A 20,148-nucleotide genomic window follows, 5' to 3' on the forward strand; every position below is an offset into this window, starting at 1 on the left:
CTGCAAACTTTCACGTCATCGTTTGGGTTTCAACAGGTCTGTGAATCTTTCATCAAACTGGGTCATCAACAGGAAAACTGAAAGCTGAACACAAGAATCAAGGTGCAGAAATGGTCTAGTCAAAGGCCAGACCTCCACCTGACTGAAATGCTGTGGTGGTCAGAGTCATTGCTGCTGAAAGTGTGTCTCAACCTGTTGGGCCATGCAGTTTGGACTTGTTTTCCAATAAAACCTCCAGAACCTGGTTCTGCAGAACCTGTTCAGGAGGTTCTGGTGTGTTTTTAAATTCAGTTTTTGCAGCAGATCAAAACTCCAACTCAGACGAGGATGAGCACACCAGGTGGGCGGAGAGAGGCGCGAACAGAGGAAGACGGAGGGGAAGTGGTGAGGATGCCTTACAGTGGCAGCAGCAGTCGGCTCTTCGTCTCTCAGCAGCTCAGCTCACGTCAACCTGCTGCTGGAGTTTCCTCACGCCAGAACTCAGCATCCTGACGCTTCAGGTAAGACGTCTCCTCTTCCTCACACATCCAGCCTCTACCTGCCGGCCGTTGGGCTGACGTTTCCCCGGCCGGTTCCACTCAGCCGCCGTCCGGCCCGTCGGCTGGGCGTCCCGCTGCGAGAACATGAGCTGAAGATTATATCACAAGAGGAAATCAGCTCCACTTCCTCAGTCAGACTCTAAAAAAGTAAAATATCTGCTGCCAGCGTGAAAGGAGCACTTTCTGACATTTACATACATGTAAAGGCAGCAGGCAGGTTTAAATATTTGCTCTCCCTCACCTGAGCGTTTAGTTAAATACAGGCCTGTTTGCGGTTTACACCCAGCTCTAATGCAGGCCTCTTCATCACAGATACTTCAGCTACAGGAGTTGTGGTTTAACGCCGGGGTGTAACTTTTAAAAATACAAAGTCAAAACTGAAAATAGAGGATTATGAAATAAAACTTACAGTTCCTCAAACAGAGAGATCAATCAGAAATGCATTACTATACTGTTTTCCCTCATCAAACAAATTGAATTAACTCCTTAGTCAGCTTTAATCCATTAGAAAGTCCGGTTCATTTGGGGAGGTGTGAACGCGCAACCAGACCAAAAACCCGAAACCTCGGTCTGGGTTCAGTTGAAGTGAACTCTGGTTGGGATTCAAAGCATATGTGAACAGCAAGAGGATCGGATGCTGCTCTAGAAACAGGTAGAGGACTACAACACAGAGCATTCTGGGTAATTTAACCCAAAACAAACATGTGAGTCTAAAGCTAGCAGGAGAAAAGTCTTGTGGTCTTTTACCAAAAACAAAATAAAATTCTACAACCAGTAAAATCTGACGCCACTTCATTTTTGTTTGCATTTCGTGAAGAAGGAAGTTTCACGTTGTGTCTTCTTCAGAGGTTTTTGTTTTGTTTCCTTCAGTAGTTCTTGATGCAGCGCCACCACAGGCGAGGAGGGGAACAGAGTTTTCAAAAGATTTGGTCGGTTTGACTCAGTGCAGTTTGAAGGTGACCCACAGAGGCTGAAAATGTATCAAATGTTGCAATTTTGGTCCCAAATGGAACCGAATATATCAAACTATGAGATGGGAGAATAACTTGAAGATTAAACAAAACGTTTTGGGTCAGTTCCAGTAGAGATGCAGTGTACAATGTGTTGAGGCCACAAATCATACTCCAATCTACGGAAATACAAGAAGAGATGAAACATAAAGTCATTTTACAGTTTCAGGATTTCAGAGAACCAGTATGCACAAATGGAGAAACCAGGAAGTGTTTGGCTCATCAAAATTACCTCATCAAAAAAGTCCCAAAGAACCGAGAACAACATGTAGAGCTCTGGAGGCGTCACTGCCTCTGTTAGGGTTCATGATTTAACAACAACAAAGACAGATGGGAGGGGCACACTTCTGTTTATGTACTAATTAGCACATTTAGTGCTTTTGCTAACTTTAAAACTTTTTAGCACACTTAGCTTCCCCTGAACTCTAAAGCACTAATTTGCTGTTTTGTAAGCCTTTAGTTGAATAAAGTTCAATGTCGATGTTGAAGCTTTTGTTATAAACTCCTAAGAATTCTTCATGTATGTAGATGTTTATATTCATGCTCTTATTTTGAAGTCCTCTCCCCACATTCTCCACTTGTGAGAATTATGTTTACTTTGTACTCAGATTACAGTAACCAGGTTGAAATCTACTGATGTCCTGCAGGCTTTCTGACCGAATCCCTGCTGTGGTGGAATTGGCTGAATTAGCATCAGAGCTAGCAAAACTCAACAACTGTAAACCTTAAACCATTCAAATCCTCCAGTCTGAGTGGATCAAACCAGTGAACGACCATTATTAGAGTCCAGTCTGCCTCTATGAGAACAGTCATCAAACACCAAGTTGGTTGTTTTTGAATTAACTCAAGGAATCAAGTTAAATTAAGAATCATTGTTCCAACAGACAGTAGATAGATTGTATAATGGTTGTTGTTTACATTATATAACCTGATGTTGAGGTAACAGTTGAGGTAAAGGTCACATCAGCGCCAACTTCCTCACTTTCAGAACCCAGAACTGACACTTCTTCATCGGGTCGATTGTTCTTTTTGTTTCTTCTTCCACAAAGTGTTTTCTGTTTGTTATTAGCATTTCACCATGAGGGGAAATAACTGAAAATAACTTTTATGGTTTCCTTACTTGAATTATGTCTCGGCTTTTCCAGTAGCCATTTTGCAGAGGTAAAACCAAGCATGCTGGAGCTTCAGTTGAGTTACTAGGTAACGGGGTGAGCTCAGCTGGGGTTGCTAGGTAACGGGCAGTGCCTGCTGATTTGTGACTCGACATTCCGAAGGTTTTTGACATCAAAATCATGAACTTATTGCCAAAAAACAGCTGTGTGGTTTTGTTTTAGGTAAAAATAGAAGGATAAAAACATTTAAAATGTTTCATTGATATTGGCCCAAATTTTTAGATCAGTTCACCCACAATTCAAATATTGTATTTTATTCTGTGAAAAGGTTGTATGATGACAACAAATTAGCTTAAAATTCCACTTTAAAAAAAACCCCATTAATGTAAGACTTGTTTTTATCTGCATTGTGGGGCAGAGTTATTGTCATTGTTGAGGAAACACTGCAAAAATATTTTTATATCTTAGTGCAAAACTAACAAAACTAACTTAGAAGTAACTTTTCAGCAAGATAAAGAAGTTTATTTTAAGTAAATAATTCATTAATTTTAATTTTAGAACCATACAGATTGTTTCACTTATAACGAGACATTTTTCCAATGTTGTAAAAGAAATAATCTGCCAGTGAAAGTAATACTTTTTCCTAAATATGAAGGAATTACTGATTCCAAACAAACTCCTATATCTTGCTGAAAAGTTACTTGTTATGGAAAAGTTTTTTATTTCAAGTGTACTAAGATGTTTGGAGTAGAAACTTCACCCAAAATAATTTGGTAAAGATTGTTTTGCATTGCAAGTGTCTTTTTTATATTTTTATGTGTTTGCCTTAGTTATTATTTTTGATTTGATCAACCTTGTTCTGTTTTACTTAGATTATGTTCTCTCTCTCTTTTCACACCTGCATCCTGTTAGCCAATCAGCTCCAGCGTCTCTCTCCCAGTATTTAACCTCCTCTCTTTTATTCTCTGTTATTAACTGCTTCCTGTTGTTTATCTGCTGTTGCTCCATATGTAAGTTGTTGTTTATTTATCATTAAGTTCACTTTTACTTCCCTCTTAATCTGCTACACCATCTACAAACCAAACCATCAGCCAGAAACCTAAAACTCTCACTGGGTCACATTTTTATGAACGGTTTATTTTTCCCTTCAGGTTTTTCTGCCTTGAATATCAATATGGAAACTAACGTCAAGCTGTGAGAACAGATCCCTGAAAAACGTTTATCTTTCTCTTGACGACTCTCCTCGACCCAGTTCGCCTCTCCTCGAGTCAAAGCCACAAAACCACATCCTGAAGCAGAACCTTAAAATAAACAGCTTCTCTGGTTGTCTGTGCTGCTTTCTGCAAGTTTACTCATCGCTTCAAAACGCTTAATCTGAAAAATATTTTTAAAACAAAAGGTGTTGAGTAAGAAAGTGTCTCTTACATCAGACACCAAAAAGACAAAAAAAATGAGTAGAAAAAATATTAGTTTCATAATTTCTGGTGGTTCGTTATATAATTATGTTCTGGTTTTAACTAAATGGGTTTGTAGCCAATTAAAAAGCAGCTGGAAAGAAATGGGTTAAATGAGGATTAAAATGCATTGAAAAGTGAAAGAAATTCATGTCGGTTCCATAAAAAACTTAGTTCAACTACAGAAACATGTTTTCTGAAACTAATTGGGGGGGAAAAAAGTAAATATCACTAATAAAAATGGCCTTTTCCAAATATAATCTGGGTTCAGTAATGCATAAGAGTGTTAATGACTTTACCAAATTAAATAACTAATTAATCTAACTCAAGAGTGTAGATTAATCATCTCATGAAGCAGATCACTATTTCTGCTCCAGATAAAACTTTAATCGATGTCTGGAGCATCAATGTGATTAAGAATAACTGACAGGCGAATAAAACTCATTATTTTGCTCCTGATGAAAAACAGAACTGAGTTTTTACAATATAACAAACTGCTTCATTTCAGGTTTCAATCTACTTACCAGAAAACAGCTGGCTAAGCTAATGCTAGTTAGCTAAGCTAGGTTACTACAAAATCACAATAGCCATGTGTGAATTTGGTAAATGAAATAAAAACAAATATGATGCTGGAAGGTTTTCCAGAAATGTATTTATTGTTTATTTAACTTTCAGGTCTGTAAACATGTTAAGATTCACTATTTACTGTTTAAAACTGTTGTTAGCTAGTAGATGTTAGCATTTGCTGTCTTACAGGCTCCTTTCACTCCTTTACTATTATGCTAAAACGATGAAAAATGTTAAATAATAAATAAAACTTAAGAGTTCAAGAGTAAAATACATGCATGGAAAACATATTTAACTTTAAACAGATTTTTCACAAATTATGATGCCCTGAATAGCCAGTTCTTTTGAAACTTCACAATTTCTCTCCTTCTGTTGTATTTATGAATACTTAGTTTTTTTCTGCTAGATCAGTTGAACAGAGCTTCTCGTCTCTCACCTCATCCAGAATCTGGATTTGAATCCAGAACTTTCAGAGCCAAGAGATGAGGAAACTTCTCGGTCATGAACAAACCTTTGTTTTGTCCCGTTTGCGTTTTGGGAAACTCAGGATCTAAGCTGTAAGCCCTGATTGCTGCTCATTGTTATGAAAGTGGGAGATTTTCTGTGTGTGTAACAGGTTTTACAATCCTCTTTAATTGGGACCAAAGGTTATTGTGGAGGTTTCTGGAGCTAAAGGCTTACAAAAACTGAAAAGTACCTCAGAGTTATGGAGTAGCTCAGACAGAACAGCCTGTACAAGGTCAGGCTCCATGCAAGGAAAATAATTAACATCTTCTTTTGGTTTCTACAAACCAAACTGATATAATTATCTTTATGCAAATGTCTTCTCTCAACAGGAGCTGCCAGCTGGGGAAATGAAGTTTCCATGAAGCCCATCAGTCGCAAAGCTGTGCATCGTTGGTTCATTCATTAGTGAGCGCAAAAAAAACAGGAAGTCAGTGAAAGTTGGAGGAAGAACAGCCGAGCTTCCCTTTGGTTAAGTTCTCTAAATCCAAAAGATGTCAACAGAGACCGTCGACAAGGAAGGAAGAGGAACCAAAACCTCTAAAACATCAAAGGATCACAAAAAGGTAAAAAAATAAAATAAAATCCCATCATTTGTCAAATTAGTTTTGACTTTCTAGTGGATTTTTAAACTACTATTTCAGAAATATTTAATTATTGACAGTATTTTTAATGTTGAAATGTTAGGTGCAACTTTCTCATTAAGTTTCATGTGAGAGTCGTTTATCAATGCAAATGTTTTAGTATCAGACCAAAATATTTAAAAGGTTTAGCCATTTAAACAACAATGATTTCACTTTACTCTATTTAGAAGATTTCAATCAATAGAGTTTTATTAGATAAGATAATCCATTATTTCCCACGAGTGAGAAATTTAAGCTGCTACGGCAGAAAGTGGACAGAACAAAAGATTAACAGAAATAAAACACAGGACAGTGCAGAAAAACACCATAATATCTAAGAAATAAAAATATGAACATTTCAATATATTCTACTTTGGTGTAATCTGCAGCAGCTGCATGATCATTGAAACAGCCAAAATGTCTGAAATATTTTTACAAATCTGTGAATTCATGATACAAAGAATTAGGACAGTTCCTGCTGGTGATTGTATATAATAATTGACCTGCTGAACAAGTTGGGACCATTTTTTACAATCAACGGTACTGATGTTTTCAAAACTAACCTCCAGCAACCTCATTATGTCTTGTTATAATTGGTTTTGAACGTAGAAGTATGTAAATAACAGCTGTAGATCATTGTGTAAACTGGTGAGTATCTTTTTCTTTTAGGTCAATATTAAATTTTTTCAAATAAACATTTCTGGGGGGATTTTTCCTAAGCTGATTAACTGAGTTGTTGAAGCATTCAAGATTAAAATTAGGAGTTATTTTTAGGCCAACTGTAACCATCAAAATCTCATAAAAACAATATTTTCCTAACTTTGTCTAATCTATGAACTGCCCTAAATCAAATGTAGTTTCCTTTAATTATTTTGAGACTTAATACCATACAGTGCTAAACATTACATTTCATTATTTGGTAGCACTTAGAAATATAGATGTCTGCTTTATTCTTTCTTAGTTAAATAAACAAGTTCAGTTGTCCACTACAGTAAAAGCTAATAATTTTGTATAGTTTTGCGTTTATGTTGCCAAATAAGAACTTTCTTTTTTTATTATTTCCTTCTCGTTCATGCAAGCTATCTTTAAAAAGCTGCTATCTTTAAAAATCTGCAGGCTATAGATGAGTGTCACTTTAAAAATACAAATGGACACAGATAAGATCAGATTACATGCTGAACTAGTCCAGTATATGTGGAGAGGAACATGATATCGTGTTTTTCCCCGAAATGGATCTAAGCTATTTACACTAACGGTCAGTTAGCAAGTGGTGCTAGCAGTTAGCGGCTACACGTTAGCATAATTCCAAACAGCAACACGGGCTCAGTGAGGCTGAAAGCGGCTAAACATCCGAACATTTCTGTCTGTTTATGAGTCGCCGCCACCGCTGAACACGTTTACAAGCTAATCAACAGGAAGCCACGTCCAGCTGAGGGAGTCAACAGAGTCACTAACATGATTTATCCCGAGGGAAACCTGCTAATCCCGACACTTTTAACTAGGCCAAATGTTAGCAGATGCTAAATATAGCCTGTCCGTGAGGGGGGGAAATGTAAAGGTTATGCGTGGAGACAAGAAAAGTTAATTAGTTTTTTTTTTAATTTCTAAATGTGTTTGTCAGCCCACACCAGAGGCCCTGAAAGGAGCCATCCAGCTGGGAATCGGCTATGCTGTTGGAAACCTGAGCTCCAAACCCGACAGAGATGTTCTGATGCAGGACTTCTCCATGGTAGAAACCGTCTTCTTACCCAGGTAAATATTTACATACAGTACAAATAGAGATAAATCAATTTCAACTAAATAAAAAACAGCCTTTTAGTGCAGAAATGAGTGGAAAAACAACCCGTGTTCTCACATTTTGTTTATCCTGTATAGTAAATGGAGATTTGACTGTTTTTCCTCAGAGGATTGAGAATAGTTCAAGCTCAGTTACCCACTGGTGGATTTTATTAAGGGCGAAGTGGCTCACCACCCAGGGCGGCGCATCCTGTGGGGGCGGCTGCACTCTGAAGAAATTTTCTATTACTTGTTAATCGATTCAGAATGAATTAGCATACAAACTGGTCAAACATGGACTGATTTAATGTTTTATTTGCTGTTGCATAGTCTCATAATGAAATAATCTGCTTATTAATTTGTGTCTATTCATTACGTGGAGGGAAAAAAACCTAAATAATTATTTTAAACGAAATCAATTGAGGTAAAGCTCCTAAAAGATCAAACTTCCTGTTTCTCTGAGGTATAAATAAGACTTTCTGTCCTACCATCACAAACATAAATGTATAATTTGGACTTGCATTGCAGATACAGTGCAGTTATAGCTGACATTTCTTAGTGTGATAATATGAAATACCAGGGTATTTTAGGTGGAAATCTAGTTTATTTCTGTTGGAAAAGTGAAAATGGATGTTTGAGTTGAATAATAATCCACAATTTATGGCAGAAATGATTCACCAGGTGGAAAACCAACTTTATTAGTCAAAATGAAATATTTGGCAATAATGTTATCCAGATCTATTGACTAGAAAACATTTTTGTGGCACTAAGATAAGAAAGTGAAAGGTTTAACTTCAACCTTCTGAAACGTAAGAGTCTTTGGTCGCCAGTGATTGTGGCACAATTTACTTTGTATGAAATATTTCTGAACATTTCTTTGCTTAAGCTTGAATCCTTCAATGCAGAACAAATTACCGGAGGAAAACACACGTCTATGCACAGTGTTGGTTTGATTTTACAAAAACAAGCCGTCATTCTTGGTCAGACATTATCTGGAAATGTGATGCCATGGAAAACACTTTAGCAATGCTTAGTTTACCCTCTCCGACTGGTCAAACAGCCTCACCAGTTAACTAACCACCATTTTTTATTACTATGATCTCCAGTGATGGCAGCAACCTGACTCCGGCGCATCACTTCCCAGATTTCCGTCTGAAAACGTACGCGCCGCTGGCCTTCCGCTACTTCAGGGAGCTGTTTGGGATCAAGCCTGACGACTATCTGGTGAGCTGAAACCACAACGTCAAACTGACTCGTCACCATGGTGATGTGAGTTTCCTTGCAACTGGTTGCGAAATGGTCCGACTGTTGCGTCACTCTGTCTCAGTACTCCATCTGTAAGGAGCCGCTGATAGAGCTGTCCAACCCCGGCGCCAGCAGCTCCTGGTTCTACCTCACCAGCGACGACGAGTTCATCATCAAGACGGTGCAGCACAAAGAGGCGGAGTTTCTGCAGAAGCTGCTTCCTGGTTACTACATGGTGGGTTGCTGAGTCAAACGTTTCCCAGCAGTGACATCACAAGACGCTCGGCTTCCCACAGAGCACTTTGCAGTTTTCTTGCACTTAAATCTTTCAGATCACATTTATAACCAGAATGAAAACTGAAAGCTGTTTTCAAATCAACATTTTATTTAATAAGGAAAGAATATACTGAGAAATATACTTTTAAATTCGCCTATTATGCTTCTTTGAACAGGTTAGGATCGGTCCATGGCCTATACAAAACATGTTCATTACATTATTTGCACAAAATAAATCTTGGATAATGAGATTTTAGCTGTTTTAGGGCGTCATGTCACTTTAAATCCAAATAAGCTGCTGCTGGCCACAACCCCTGAACTCAACTTTAACAACATAAGCTCAATATGAAAATGGATGCAAACAGATGCACAATTATACAACCGAACATCTTTGAATAGCAGAAGTGGAGCCTCCTGCATAACCAGCAGTGGTTTCTGCATGCTAAGTCAACAACTAAACACTTGTCTTTTCCAACAGCCATTTTAGATGGCATACAGCGGTAAAACCAGCTGACCAAACATCCTGGAACTCTACTGGGGTTGCTAGGTAACGGGACTGAATTCCGCTGGGGTTGCTAGGTAACGGTCAGTGCCTGCTGATTTGTGACATGACATTCAGAAGATTTTTGAAACAGCTCATTTTCCAGAAACTAAAAACTGAGTGGGTTTTTGCTTTTTTAAGCGCTCTTGCTGTTTTTAGAAGCAGTAGAAATGGAATATAAAAATATGCAACATGTGAATTTTGAATAATAGGTCCTCTTTAAATTCACAAGCCAAATCCAGACCTGATATGAATAGACCTCCTGCCCTGTGAAATCCTTCAATAGAACCCTTCTGACAACTTGAAGTAGGCTAAAAGATATGAAAAAGCAACACATAACTGGATCTAAAGAATCGAAGTTACTGATGAAAAACAGTCATTTCTAAAGTTTTGGCTCCAGAGAATCTTTATCCACATATGGAGAAAATAATGAAACTTTCCCACCTAAAAGAAACATTTTATATCCAGTTTCTTTTTTTATAAGACTAAGATTCACTTCATCATTCAGCACCAGGTCAAAGACGGTGCAGAACCAAATTTTATTACATAAAAACATCAGAATTTTTTAAAAAAAAGCATGTATAATAAACAAAATATCATTCAGTGGTGCATGTTAAAAACACAAAATATTAAAAATACAACTGAGATCAGAATAATCTGTGTAGCATTTTTTGGTTTAAATTAAAGAAATTATAATTTAAAAATGTTTTTTATATTTAATCGGGTTATCTTTAAGATTTTTTCTATTTTAATTGAACAAAACATTGAAAAAATGAAGGAATTTCTAGGGGAAAAAAGTGCTTAAAAGCAACCATTGAACTCCACTGTGTCTTCATGTCGTCTTCCCTGTTTGGTTCTCATTTCAGAATCTGAACCAGAACCCGCGGACGCTGCTGCCCAAGTTCTACGGCCTGTACTGCATCCAGTGCGGCGGCGTGACAGTTCGCGTGGTGGTGATGAACAACGTTCTGCCTCGAGCCATAAAGATGCACTTCAAGTACGACCTGAAAGGCTCTTCCTACAAACGCCGCGCTTCACGCAAGGAGCGCGTGAAGAACTCGCCAACGTACAAAGACCTGGACTTCCAGGAGATGCACCAGGACGGGCTTTTCTTCGACCCGGACACCTACAGCGCCCTGATGAAGACCCTGCAGAGGGACTGCAGGGTGAGCAGCAACGCACTGCAAAAACACAAAACATCACCAAGCATTTCTCAAGCTTTTAGTGGAAGTAACTCGGTACATTTGAAACAAGACAAAACTAACTTACAAGTAACTTTTCAGCTTGTTTTAAGTCAATAATTCCTTAATATTGATGAAAAGCTTCTAGTTATAAGGAAATCTGCCAGTGGAACAAGACATTTTATCTTATAACATGGAAACATGTCCAGGTTACGTGTCTCCCAAAGTTGATTTTCTGTCTTTTTAAGCTAGAAATGCTTCAGACAATACTTTAAAAAGTCACTTTCCAACTATTGTAAAGGACTTTAACTCTTCATCCCTCTTTAGGTTTTTTATTTTAAGTGTTCTAAGATATTTATACTAGAAACTAGACTAGCAGTACTTGGTAAGACAACAGCTGGTGGGTACCGCTGACTAAAACGTTAGCAGTGCTGCTAACCGGAAAGCGCTAATCATAAATATTACTTCCACTGATGTTAAATGGTTTTTCCAACATGGCATCATGTCTGTATGAGCAAAGGGAAACTCCTAGTCTGAATTCAACACTGCAAAAACATAAAATCTTACCAAGTGGGTTTTTTTAGTCTAGTTTCTATTCAAATATCTTTTGTTGTCCACTTGAAATAAAACAAAACTTGCAAGTAACATCGTCCAAAATGCAGGATCTAGTTATGAAGACATAATTCCTTAGTGTTGGAAAAATATTAAGGAATTATATCATTTATACCAAAACATTTGTCTTGTACATGTATTTTTATTACACTGTACTTTTTACTTTTACTTGAGTAATTTTATTATGAAGTATTTCTACTCTTGAGTAAAATTTCTGGATTTTCTAACAACTGAATGAAAAACAAAAGTATTTAAAATAAGAATTCACCAGACAGACAAACTTTAACAGAACAGCAGGTTCTGTTAAAGTTTTATAAGTTTTTATTGAAAGAAACTGATTTTGTTTTTTTTAATGAATTACTGTCATTTTGGTCATTAAAATAACAAAATTTCCACTTAAATTTACATTTTGGTCCATCTGATGATGCAATTTTTAGATATTAAATGATTATTTTATACTTTTTACAAAATACTTTTTAACTCGAGTAATTTCTTGAACGGCTACTTTTTACTTTTACGTGAGTAAAATTGATTATTACCGATTGTGACACATAAAAGGACAACGACTCTAAGTCTACAGCCAGAGTGGTTTTAGTTAGAAAGGCCTAGTCAAAGTCACAAAAGTGGTTGCGTTTATTGCAGTAGGAAAAACTGCAGAAGTTTCCAGAATCTGCATTTTAACTTCATGTTTCCACTTAACTGGAGATCATGTGGTTCTAAAATACAGAAATGAAGGTTTCTGAACACAAAGGGAGCGAAGCTAACTGCTTCCAGCTGATCACTAATAGAAATAAATCTCAGCTTACACAGAAATATTCATTAGTGGTGAGAGAATCAGCAGCTGGAGCTTATTCCCACTATCGGCTTGTTGTTCCATCGAATTCCCCGGACCAAACACTCAAAGAAATTGAGTCTCAATCAACTTATCGCTTCGGTCCACAGCGGGTTTCGCTCTTTGCTCCTCGCTAAGCCGATGATCGCCGCACAATTCCCCACTTTGATGACGTTACGCAACACAACAGAGCAGCAGGCTGAGCCGCGCCAACATCTCTGCTTCCATGTCTGTTGTTTTATAAAACGGAAACAACAATGGCCACTTGATTAAGAATTAGCACCTGATCAGCTCTAACTGGTCGGCTGTGTGTAGCATCAGTCTGTGTGTTGGGTAACTCGGTGTGTTAAGAGTCTCTTTGTTTGTGTTCAGAGGCTTAGAGTGTACTGTACTTTCTGGTTTAGCCTTTTTAAACTTTAATACCAGCTTACGTGAATCCCAGAGTTCATTTTCTATCTTTTTAAGCTAGAAATGCTTCAAACTATAATTTAAAAAGTCACATGTCAACTATTGTAAGGACTTTAACTCTTCATCCCTGTTTAGTTATTTTTTTTTTCAAACTGTATGATGTAATGTTCAATGCATACTTCTAAAGTGGATCTTACCAACCACCTGCTAATAGCTAAATTCTGCAAATCGCTCTAAATAATGTTACATTGGCTATTTTCAGAGTTCAAACACCAAATATATCTTAACATGATACATGCAGTGAAAACTGTCTTTGCACCAACGCAGAAGAATTAACTTGGCTGATAAACTAGATTCTGATCAAGCTAACAGCTAATTAAAATCAAGCTAATGGCTAATCAGAGTCAAGCTAGCAACTATTTGCTGTTAAGCTAAAAAATTCTGATCAAAACTTTGATGTCAGGCTAATGGCTAACCAGTGGTTAGTGTCTTAGTTGTTGTGAATTTACGATGCTGTATTAGGAAAATTGTAGATTTAAAAAAAAAAATTTCCACCAAAATAGTTTGAGACGAATCTCAGAAATTTTCTAGAAAAAGTGGGGAAAAAACAACAACTTATCAATTAGCATAGCAAACATTTGAGAGAATTGAAAACAGAAAAATCCACTAGTATAGAAATTGAAATAAAAAACTTTAAATCTTGTGTATTTTGGTCTCTATAGCATGACTGTTAGCATTAATGTTAGCTTAACTAATGAAAATTCCTCATCGATGCTCCAAAAACAATCTTAAATAGCTGGTATTCAGTTCTCCTCCTTACTTCTGGCTCCTCAGGTCCTGGAGAGCTTCAAGATCATGGACTACAGTTTGCTGCTGGGCGTCCATGTGCTGGACAGGAAGTCGCTGAGCAGAGGGAACCGCTGCGACAGCAGGAGGGGACAGAAAGTCCTCTACTCCACCGCCCTGGAGTCCATCCAGGGGAACCTGAAGGACCCAGAGCCGGTCGCAGACGACGACACGTGAGCAAACCTTTCATTATTAAAAAACCGAGTTATTCTCCAACCAAACTGGTGATTATGTCTGTTTAAATAAATCAAAATAATGGTCACGCCTCTCTCCAGGTTGGGTGGGATTCCTGCAAAACACAAAGATGAAAACCTGCTCATCTTTTTAGGAATCATTGATATTCTTCAGTCATACAGGTAACACAAAAAACACCGACAGCAAATTAGGATCTTGGTGGATAGAAAACAAAGGAGTGAATTTCAACTAAAAATTTTAGTTTTTTAGATTAATCTCAGAAATTTTCAAGAAAGAAACTTGGACATTTCTTTTTGCTTTTGAATCTCAGACATTTCCAAATTCTTTTTAAAAAGAAATTGACAATAACCTGAACATTTACATTTATTCTAGCAACATTTCCACTTCACTTTTAAAACTGAAATTTTGAATTTATTCCTAGAAAATAATTCTGAGAGCAACTCAAAACTTTTTGTTCTTGCAAATTTTTGACATTTGAAAACCAGAAATGTCCCTGTTTTTTCTAGAAAACCTCTGAGATTTATTCTAAAATTTGAGTTTTTTTTGCCAAAGAAAATATAAACATAAACTTGTGAAAAACTCAGTTATTTTTGCTCATCTTAACATCTATAAATGTAGAGCTGAAGAGCTGATCTGTTTATTGTTTGTTTTAATTGACCAATAAATAGTTGGACAGTAAAAGGTGCTTAATAGTAGATTTGTTTGTTTTTTTTATTTTACAGAATTTGAACCAGCTGAATTTCAAACCGTCACTTGAATTCTGGGTAGAAAATGTTTACAGAAAAAGAAGTTGTTGTTTTTTTTCTAATATTAAAAGCATATTTAACACATTTGTTCTGTTTTGGCTTAATATCCGCTCTCAGTTGGTTGTTCTTTCACCAAATGTCTTTTTTGAGTCTGTTAACAATTAGTAGGCTACTAAATTAATTGATCATTTTGATCATGATTAGTTGGATTAATCATTAAGTTATCTTTAGGCACTATGTATTGTTTTCTGTTGAAATTTGATTTATCTTTGCTCATTTTCCTTGTTTTTTCTTCAGGTTCATTAAGAAAGTTGAGCACTCCTGGAAGGCTCTCGTCCACGACGGGGTCAGTTTGTAAACCTGCGCTTCTATTTTACTCACAGATTCATAAAAACGTTTTATTTGACCGATTCTCTGCTTACAGGACACCGTATCGGTCCACAGGCCCGGTTTCTACGCAGACAGGTTTTTAAAATTCATGGGAACGACTGTTTTCAGAAAGCTTCATCGTAAGTTCAACGTTCTGCTTTATTTGCCCTCCGTTTATAGTCGGTTTGTGTTTCATGAGTTTGTATTTTCTGTTTTTGTAACATCAGCTTTAAGAGGAGCGTCTTCGAAGAGGAAGAGGAGTTCCCTACAGGTGGGGAAGGCGGCGTCTCAGGAGTTTCTGTCCACGCAGAAAGAGAAGGAGAAAGAGGAGAAGAAGGCGCAAAGCATGGACAACCTGGATGGAAACTGTAACATAAACTTTACCTCCATTTTTTATTTAAATGTAATTTTTATTTTTTTTTAGCGTTTCTGATTCACTTTCTGGTGTTTCAACAGTTTACAGTTCCTCCAAGCAACCAGATCTTCTCCCCAAATCTGCTCTGACTGAATCCATCCGAAACGACGAAGAGGAAGCTGAAAACAGGTACTTCGTCTCCATGGCAACCATCTACATCCTGTTGTTTTCAACAATAACAGGAAGAAAAAAAACGTTGTTTCCTGATATGAAAACCCCAAATACTGAACTCGGTTCACCTGATATAATTCACCTGATTTTGATGTAAAAAATAATTTTGGAATCATTTTATTAAGAGGTTAGGCATCTAAAGTGACAACAGTTTGTGTTTTTAAAGCAGATATTTTCTCCTAAAATGCACAGAGGTGGGTAAAGTATCAAAACATTTTACTCAAGTAAAAAGTATTCGTCCAAGAACTTACTCAAAAGTGAAAAAAATTTGGTAAAAAGTCTAACTGATCAAATTATCAATTATTTAATATTTTGAAATTAAATCGTCAGACGGACCTAAATATACAGTTAAATAGAACTTTTGGTATTTTAAGGACCAAAATGACAATAATTCATATAATTAACACAAATGACAAATTCAGGCAAAACAAATTTTATTTTTCCACATTAGTTTCTTTCAATAAAAAACTGAAACTTTACAAAAACTGCAGGTGTGTGTCTGAATTTTTGGTTAAAACATGTTTGTTTTTCATTTATTAAGAAAAATATCCAGAAATTTGACTCAAGTAAGAGTAAAAATAATTCATAATAAAATTACTCAAAGTACAGCAAAGCAAATATACTCCTAAAAGTAATTTTTTTCCACAAATTACTGTAATTGAGGTAATGTAACTACTTATTACATTACATGATAACTCTGAAAATGTTAAGTGCATAAAAATCTAAAATATCTTTTTTCTTCTGTCCCAGTGAAGATCGCCGGGACTCCAGCTCCACTTTAGCTCTGGACGATCCGCTGCCGTCGCTCAGCAGGAGCCAATCAGACTCTGAGTTGGATGTTTACTTGGTATGAAACAGTTTCATCCACACCTCTAAATGGTTCTAAGTTACTGATAATAAACACTTTAATAGATCTGCGTTGGTCCTTTCTGCTAAATGCAACGCTGCTGACCAGCTAGAATAAAATTTGAGATAATCTCATTTATTATCACTTGTGCTTGATGGAAGAAAGGAAATTTAGACTCATATTTCATCAGACTGGATTTGTTTTTATAAAAATCCATCCATCCAGTTGATTTTTAAGGGAGAAAATAAAAATGACATATAGTTTTCATAATTTTTCACAAGAAAACGTTTTAAAAGTGCCCCTCAGTCAATAAAACATAAATAAAACCTAGATATTCCCCCTCCCCTAAGCTAAAATGTTACGTGCAGTGGATAAAAATAAAAGTTAGCTCTAATCATAAACATATAGCATAAGCTAATGCTAACCCGCTAACTTTAAATTATATCTGCCCTCGAAACACTACAACCCTTGAGCACCCATTTAATTTTTATGTAATAACTAATGTGCACTATAATTACATGTTTATCTTATTCTCAACTGTCCGTTTTTTATTTTGTTCTTGTACTTTTCCTGTTTAAAATAAAGTTATTGTGGAAAAAAACGGACAAAACGTGATGAGAGGAAACGGAACAGCATTCACCTCCTTCAAAATAAGAGCGTTTATATAAACGTCTGACAGCTTGAAGGAATGTTAACCGTCGATAATCAAAATTTAAACACAGATGTCGAACTTTTTTCAAATTAAAGTTTACAAAACAGCCAAGAAAATATCCAGAAAAATTTATTTGCTGGAAGCTAGGTGCTAAACGTTTTGAAAGTTGGCAAAAACGCTAAACAAAAAGTTAGCTTCACTATTATCATATTAGCAGAAGTGCGCCCACCATTGTCTTATTATTTATAATATTAAAATATTAAGTTTATTGTTATTGAGAAAAACCTCATCAATTTATAAGGAGTTGCCAACATTTTAGTTCTGAGATGCTTTTTTTTGTTTTTGTAGGCAGTGTAGCTTCTAATATTTCCTTTCTATGACAGATTATCACATACACCTTTAAAGCTACCCGCTTTTTAAAATAACATTCAACATTTCTTTACAAAATGTGGCCTTAATACATTTTCAGCCTGACACAGACTCGCCCAGGCGACCCAGCTGGAGCTGTTTGTGTTGCAACATCCATAAAAATGTAAGCATTAAATTACATCTCCAAACATTTCCAGTCACTTGTTTCTCTTATTCTTTAAATCAGAGACGCTGAGGGTCTTCTGGGGATTCGGTTTTCCCTTCATCAGACGTTCTGGGACAAAAATAGAAACCCGTAGATTATACTCGGTGACTCATGATAAGTAAGCTCCCCTGCAGCCATGAGATGTTACTGTTAATGACATGACTTCATCTTCCTGTTTTTCACTCTCATGCAATTTGTCTCATCGTTAAAATACTTCCTCAATTGATGGTTGCGGTTTCAAGGGGTCAAAAGTTCCCGCTGTCATCGTCCAACCTGAGTGACTCAGCTCAGACTTTTTCCCTTTTGCTCTCCAGCCTGGGAAAACCTCAGTGAATTCGCTTACATAACCATCAAATCCTCATTCGGGCTTATATGGCGCTGTTTTCCAGCCCGTGTTGAGCAGACGTCCGAGTTAATCTGATCTCAGAGGCTCAGGCGGAGCACAGAGAAATTCAACAACTGGAACACGGACACAAAAAAGAAATTCAGTCTGCATAAACTTATTTAAATGCTGTCCTTCTACTAGCTTGGGTACAAAATTTAACCTAATTGTTTATTTTCCTCCATTTTTTAAAATCTATTTGAAACCAAAACAAATCTTTCTGCACATTATAAACAATCTAATAACCCATAAGAAATTTTATCTGACTAAAAATGTCAAATTAAATAATAAAAAATTGTATATAAACACAGAAAATACTTTAACAGTTAATCCGCTTAATTTTAAGATGCCAAAAAATAAACTAAGGTTCATTTTTATTTTAAAACTGCCATCTTATAGTTTAAAATAACACAAATACCTGATTTTGGTGAGTTAAAAGTTGAAAATGTTTAAAAACAGGAAATGCCTAATGTGTAGAAACAAATATGAGCCACCAGGGGGCGACAGTGCACATTTGTAAAAAATTATTTTATTTTTATAAAGATAATAAATGTAGGATTTTTGCAACAATTTTCAACAGAACATACAAAAGCCAAGAATTTACATGTGACAAATGACATTAATAAATGCTAAATATAAAAAGTTCAGGTCAGGCAGCTGGAATAAAATAAGTGCTATTTTTTAGTCATTTGTGTTTTTCCTGAAAGGTATTAAATAAGAATTATGTTTTATTTTTCCTTTTCCAGTGAGGAAGGACTTGTGAGAAAACTTTTAAAAGACTACAAGCAGCAGCACGCTGGTTCCCGCCTGCCTGCGTCACTCTGAGCCTCCATCATCGTCATTTTCTGTGTTGTCATCAATGTGCCAAATCACTGCAGATCCATTATGATTCTATTAATAGAAGGTGTTTGTTTGTGGTTTGAGATCCACTGTTCTGACAAAAAACAAAAACACTAAGCTGCCACTGCTTCTTCCTCTTTCACTTAGTTGTTCACTGTGCTGGCAGTAAATATTTAATTTTCACTTTGTTCTCTTTTGCTTCTTCTTCTTTGTTTTACTATAAATATGAAACTTTCTCAGCGGCTGGATCCCTGAGGACAGAAATGACTTTCCCAGAAATGGAGTTCAGAGGTGATTCTGTTACCTGTAGTATCACAGTGCAGGTTGGACTGCTGTGTTTTTACATACCGTATTTCAATGAAGGGTTGTGCTCTGCCACACTTACAGTATCATGCAAAACTTCTGATAGCACTAAATAATACAGATTAAACTTTCCCTGAACTTACTACTTCCTGGTGGAGCTTACCAGGCACCTTCCTGAGACTTTTCCCAGATACCTATCAGATAATTTACTGAAATTGATTGGTTATTGGTTTAAAATATTTCTGGAATCTATTACGTAGGGTCCTGGAATGGTCTTGGAACCTCCTTGGTACTTTCCAGGAACCTTCCATGGACCTTGCTAGGCACATCCTTGGAAACTACAGGTACTTTTCTTGTAACATCCCAGTTATTGGATTGAGAATGGACCAGGTACCAACCTGGAATGTTCTCAGAACATACCAGATACATTTCTGGAAAATACCAGATACTTTCCTGAAATTTGCCAGTGATTAGCCTAAGACTTTTCTGAAACTTGTGGGGGAGTGTCCTGGAATGTTCGTAGAACCTTTCTCGCAACTTAACAGAAACATTTCCAGAGACCATCAGGCTCTTTCCTGTAACTTACCAGTTATTGGGCTGAGACTTTGCTGGAACTTACCAGATACTTTCCTGGAACTGTTCCTAGAATTTACCAGGGACGTTCCTGGAAACTGCCAGGTACTGTACTGGAACTTTCCAGGTGCTATCCTGGCATTTTCATGGAACCTACTAGGCACTTCTCAAGAATCTTTCATGGAACTCAACAGATACTTTCCTGAAAGCCATTGGTATTTTCCTGTAACTTACCAGTTACTGGCCTAAGACGCAACATTTCATTTCCTGAACTTTATAAGATACCATCCCTGAACTTAGCAGGTCTCAGTCTGATGGAAAGTCCAGCGTTAAGTTCCCAGTCAGTGACGGTCTGGGTCACCATGTCAACTGCTGGTGTTGGTCTACTGAGTTTTCTGAACACCAGCAGTCTAGCAATATTAGAACAATTCCTTCTAAGGCTTTATGGACATGCAGATGTTTTCCAGCAGGACTTGGTACCTGCCAAAGATGCCACAAGCTAGTTCAGTGACGATATTACTTTGCTTGATTGGCCAGCAGATGGACCTGAGCAGT

The 20,148-nt window shown here is 36.8% G+C and overlaps 1 protein-coding gene across 4 annotated transcripts; it reads left to right on the forward strand.

The window, feature by feature from the left end:
* The first annotated feature begins 356 nt into the window (after positions 1 to 356).
* pip5k1ba (phosphatidylinositol-4-phosphate 5-kinase, type I, beta a) lies at positions 357 to 19,574 on the forward strand. 4 transcript variants are annotated; one of them, XM_032570290.1, is made up of 16 exons: positions 5,078 to 5,239; positions 5,330 to 5,421; positions 5,519 to 5,752; positions 7,431 to 7,561; positions 8,692 to 8,809; positions 8,913 to 9,065; positions 10,514 to 10,813; positions 13,515 to 13,699; positions 13,802 to 13,882; positions 14,765 to 14,813; positions 14,892 to 14,976; positions 15,064 to 15,204; positions 15,293 to 15,380; positions 16,173 to 16,269; positions 17,391 to 17,453; positions 18,624 to 19,574. In XM_032570290.1, exons 3-16 carry the CDS (start codon positions 5,681 to 5,683, stop codon positions 18,624 to 18,626), a joined length of 1,566 nt encoding a protein of 521 aa, XP_032426181.1. In that variant the 5' UTR covers positions 5,078 to 5,239; positions 5,330 to 5,421; positions 5,519 to 5,680; the 3' UTR covers positions 18,627 to 19,574. The 4 variants fall into 4 exon arrangements, with proteins under 4 accessions (XP_032426180.1, XP_032426183.1, XP_032426181.1 ...); XM_032570289.1 differs by lacking the exons at positions 5,078 to 5,239; positions 5,330 to 5,421 and adding an exon at positions 357 to 500; XM_032570291.1 differs by lacking the exon at positions 5,078 to 5,239 and having other exon boundaries at positions 5,317 to 5,421.
* Positions 19,575 to 20,148: the final 574 nt, after the last annotated feature.

This window comes from Xiphophorus hellerii, chromosome 8 (assembly GCF_003331165.1).
Source record: "Xiphophorus hellerii strain 12219 chromosome 8, Xiphophorus_hellerii-4.1, whole genome shotgun sequence".
Classification (NCBI taxonomy): Eukaryota; Metazoa; Chordata; class Actinopteri; order Cyprinodontiformes; family Poeciliidae; genus Xiphophorus; species Xiphophorus hellerii.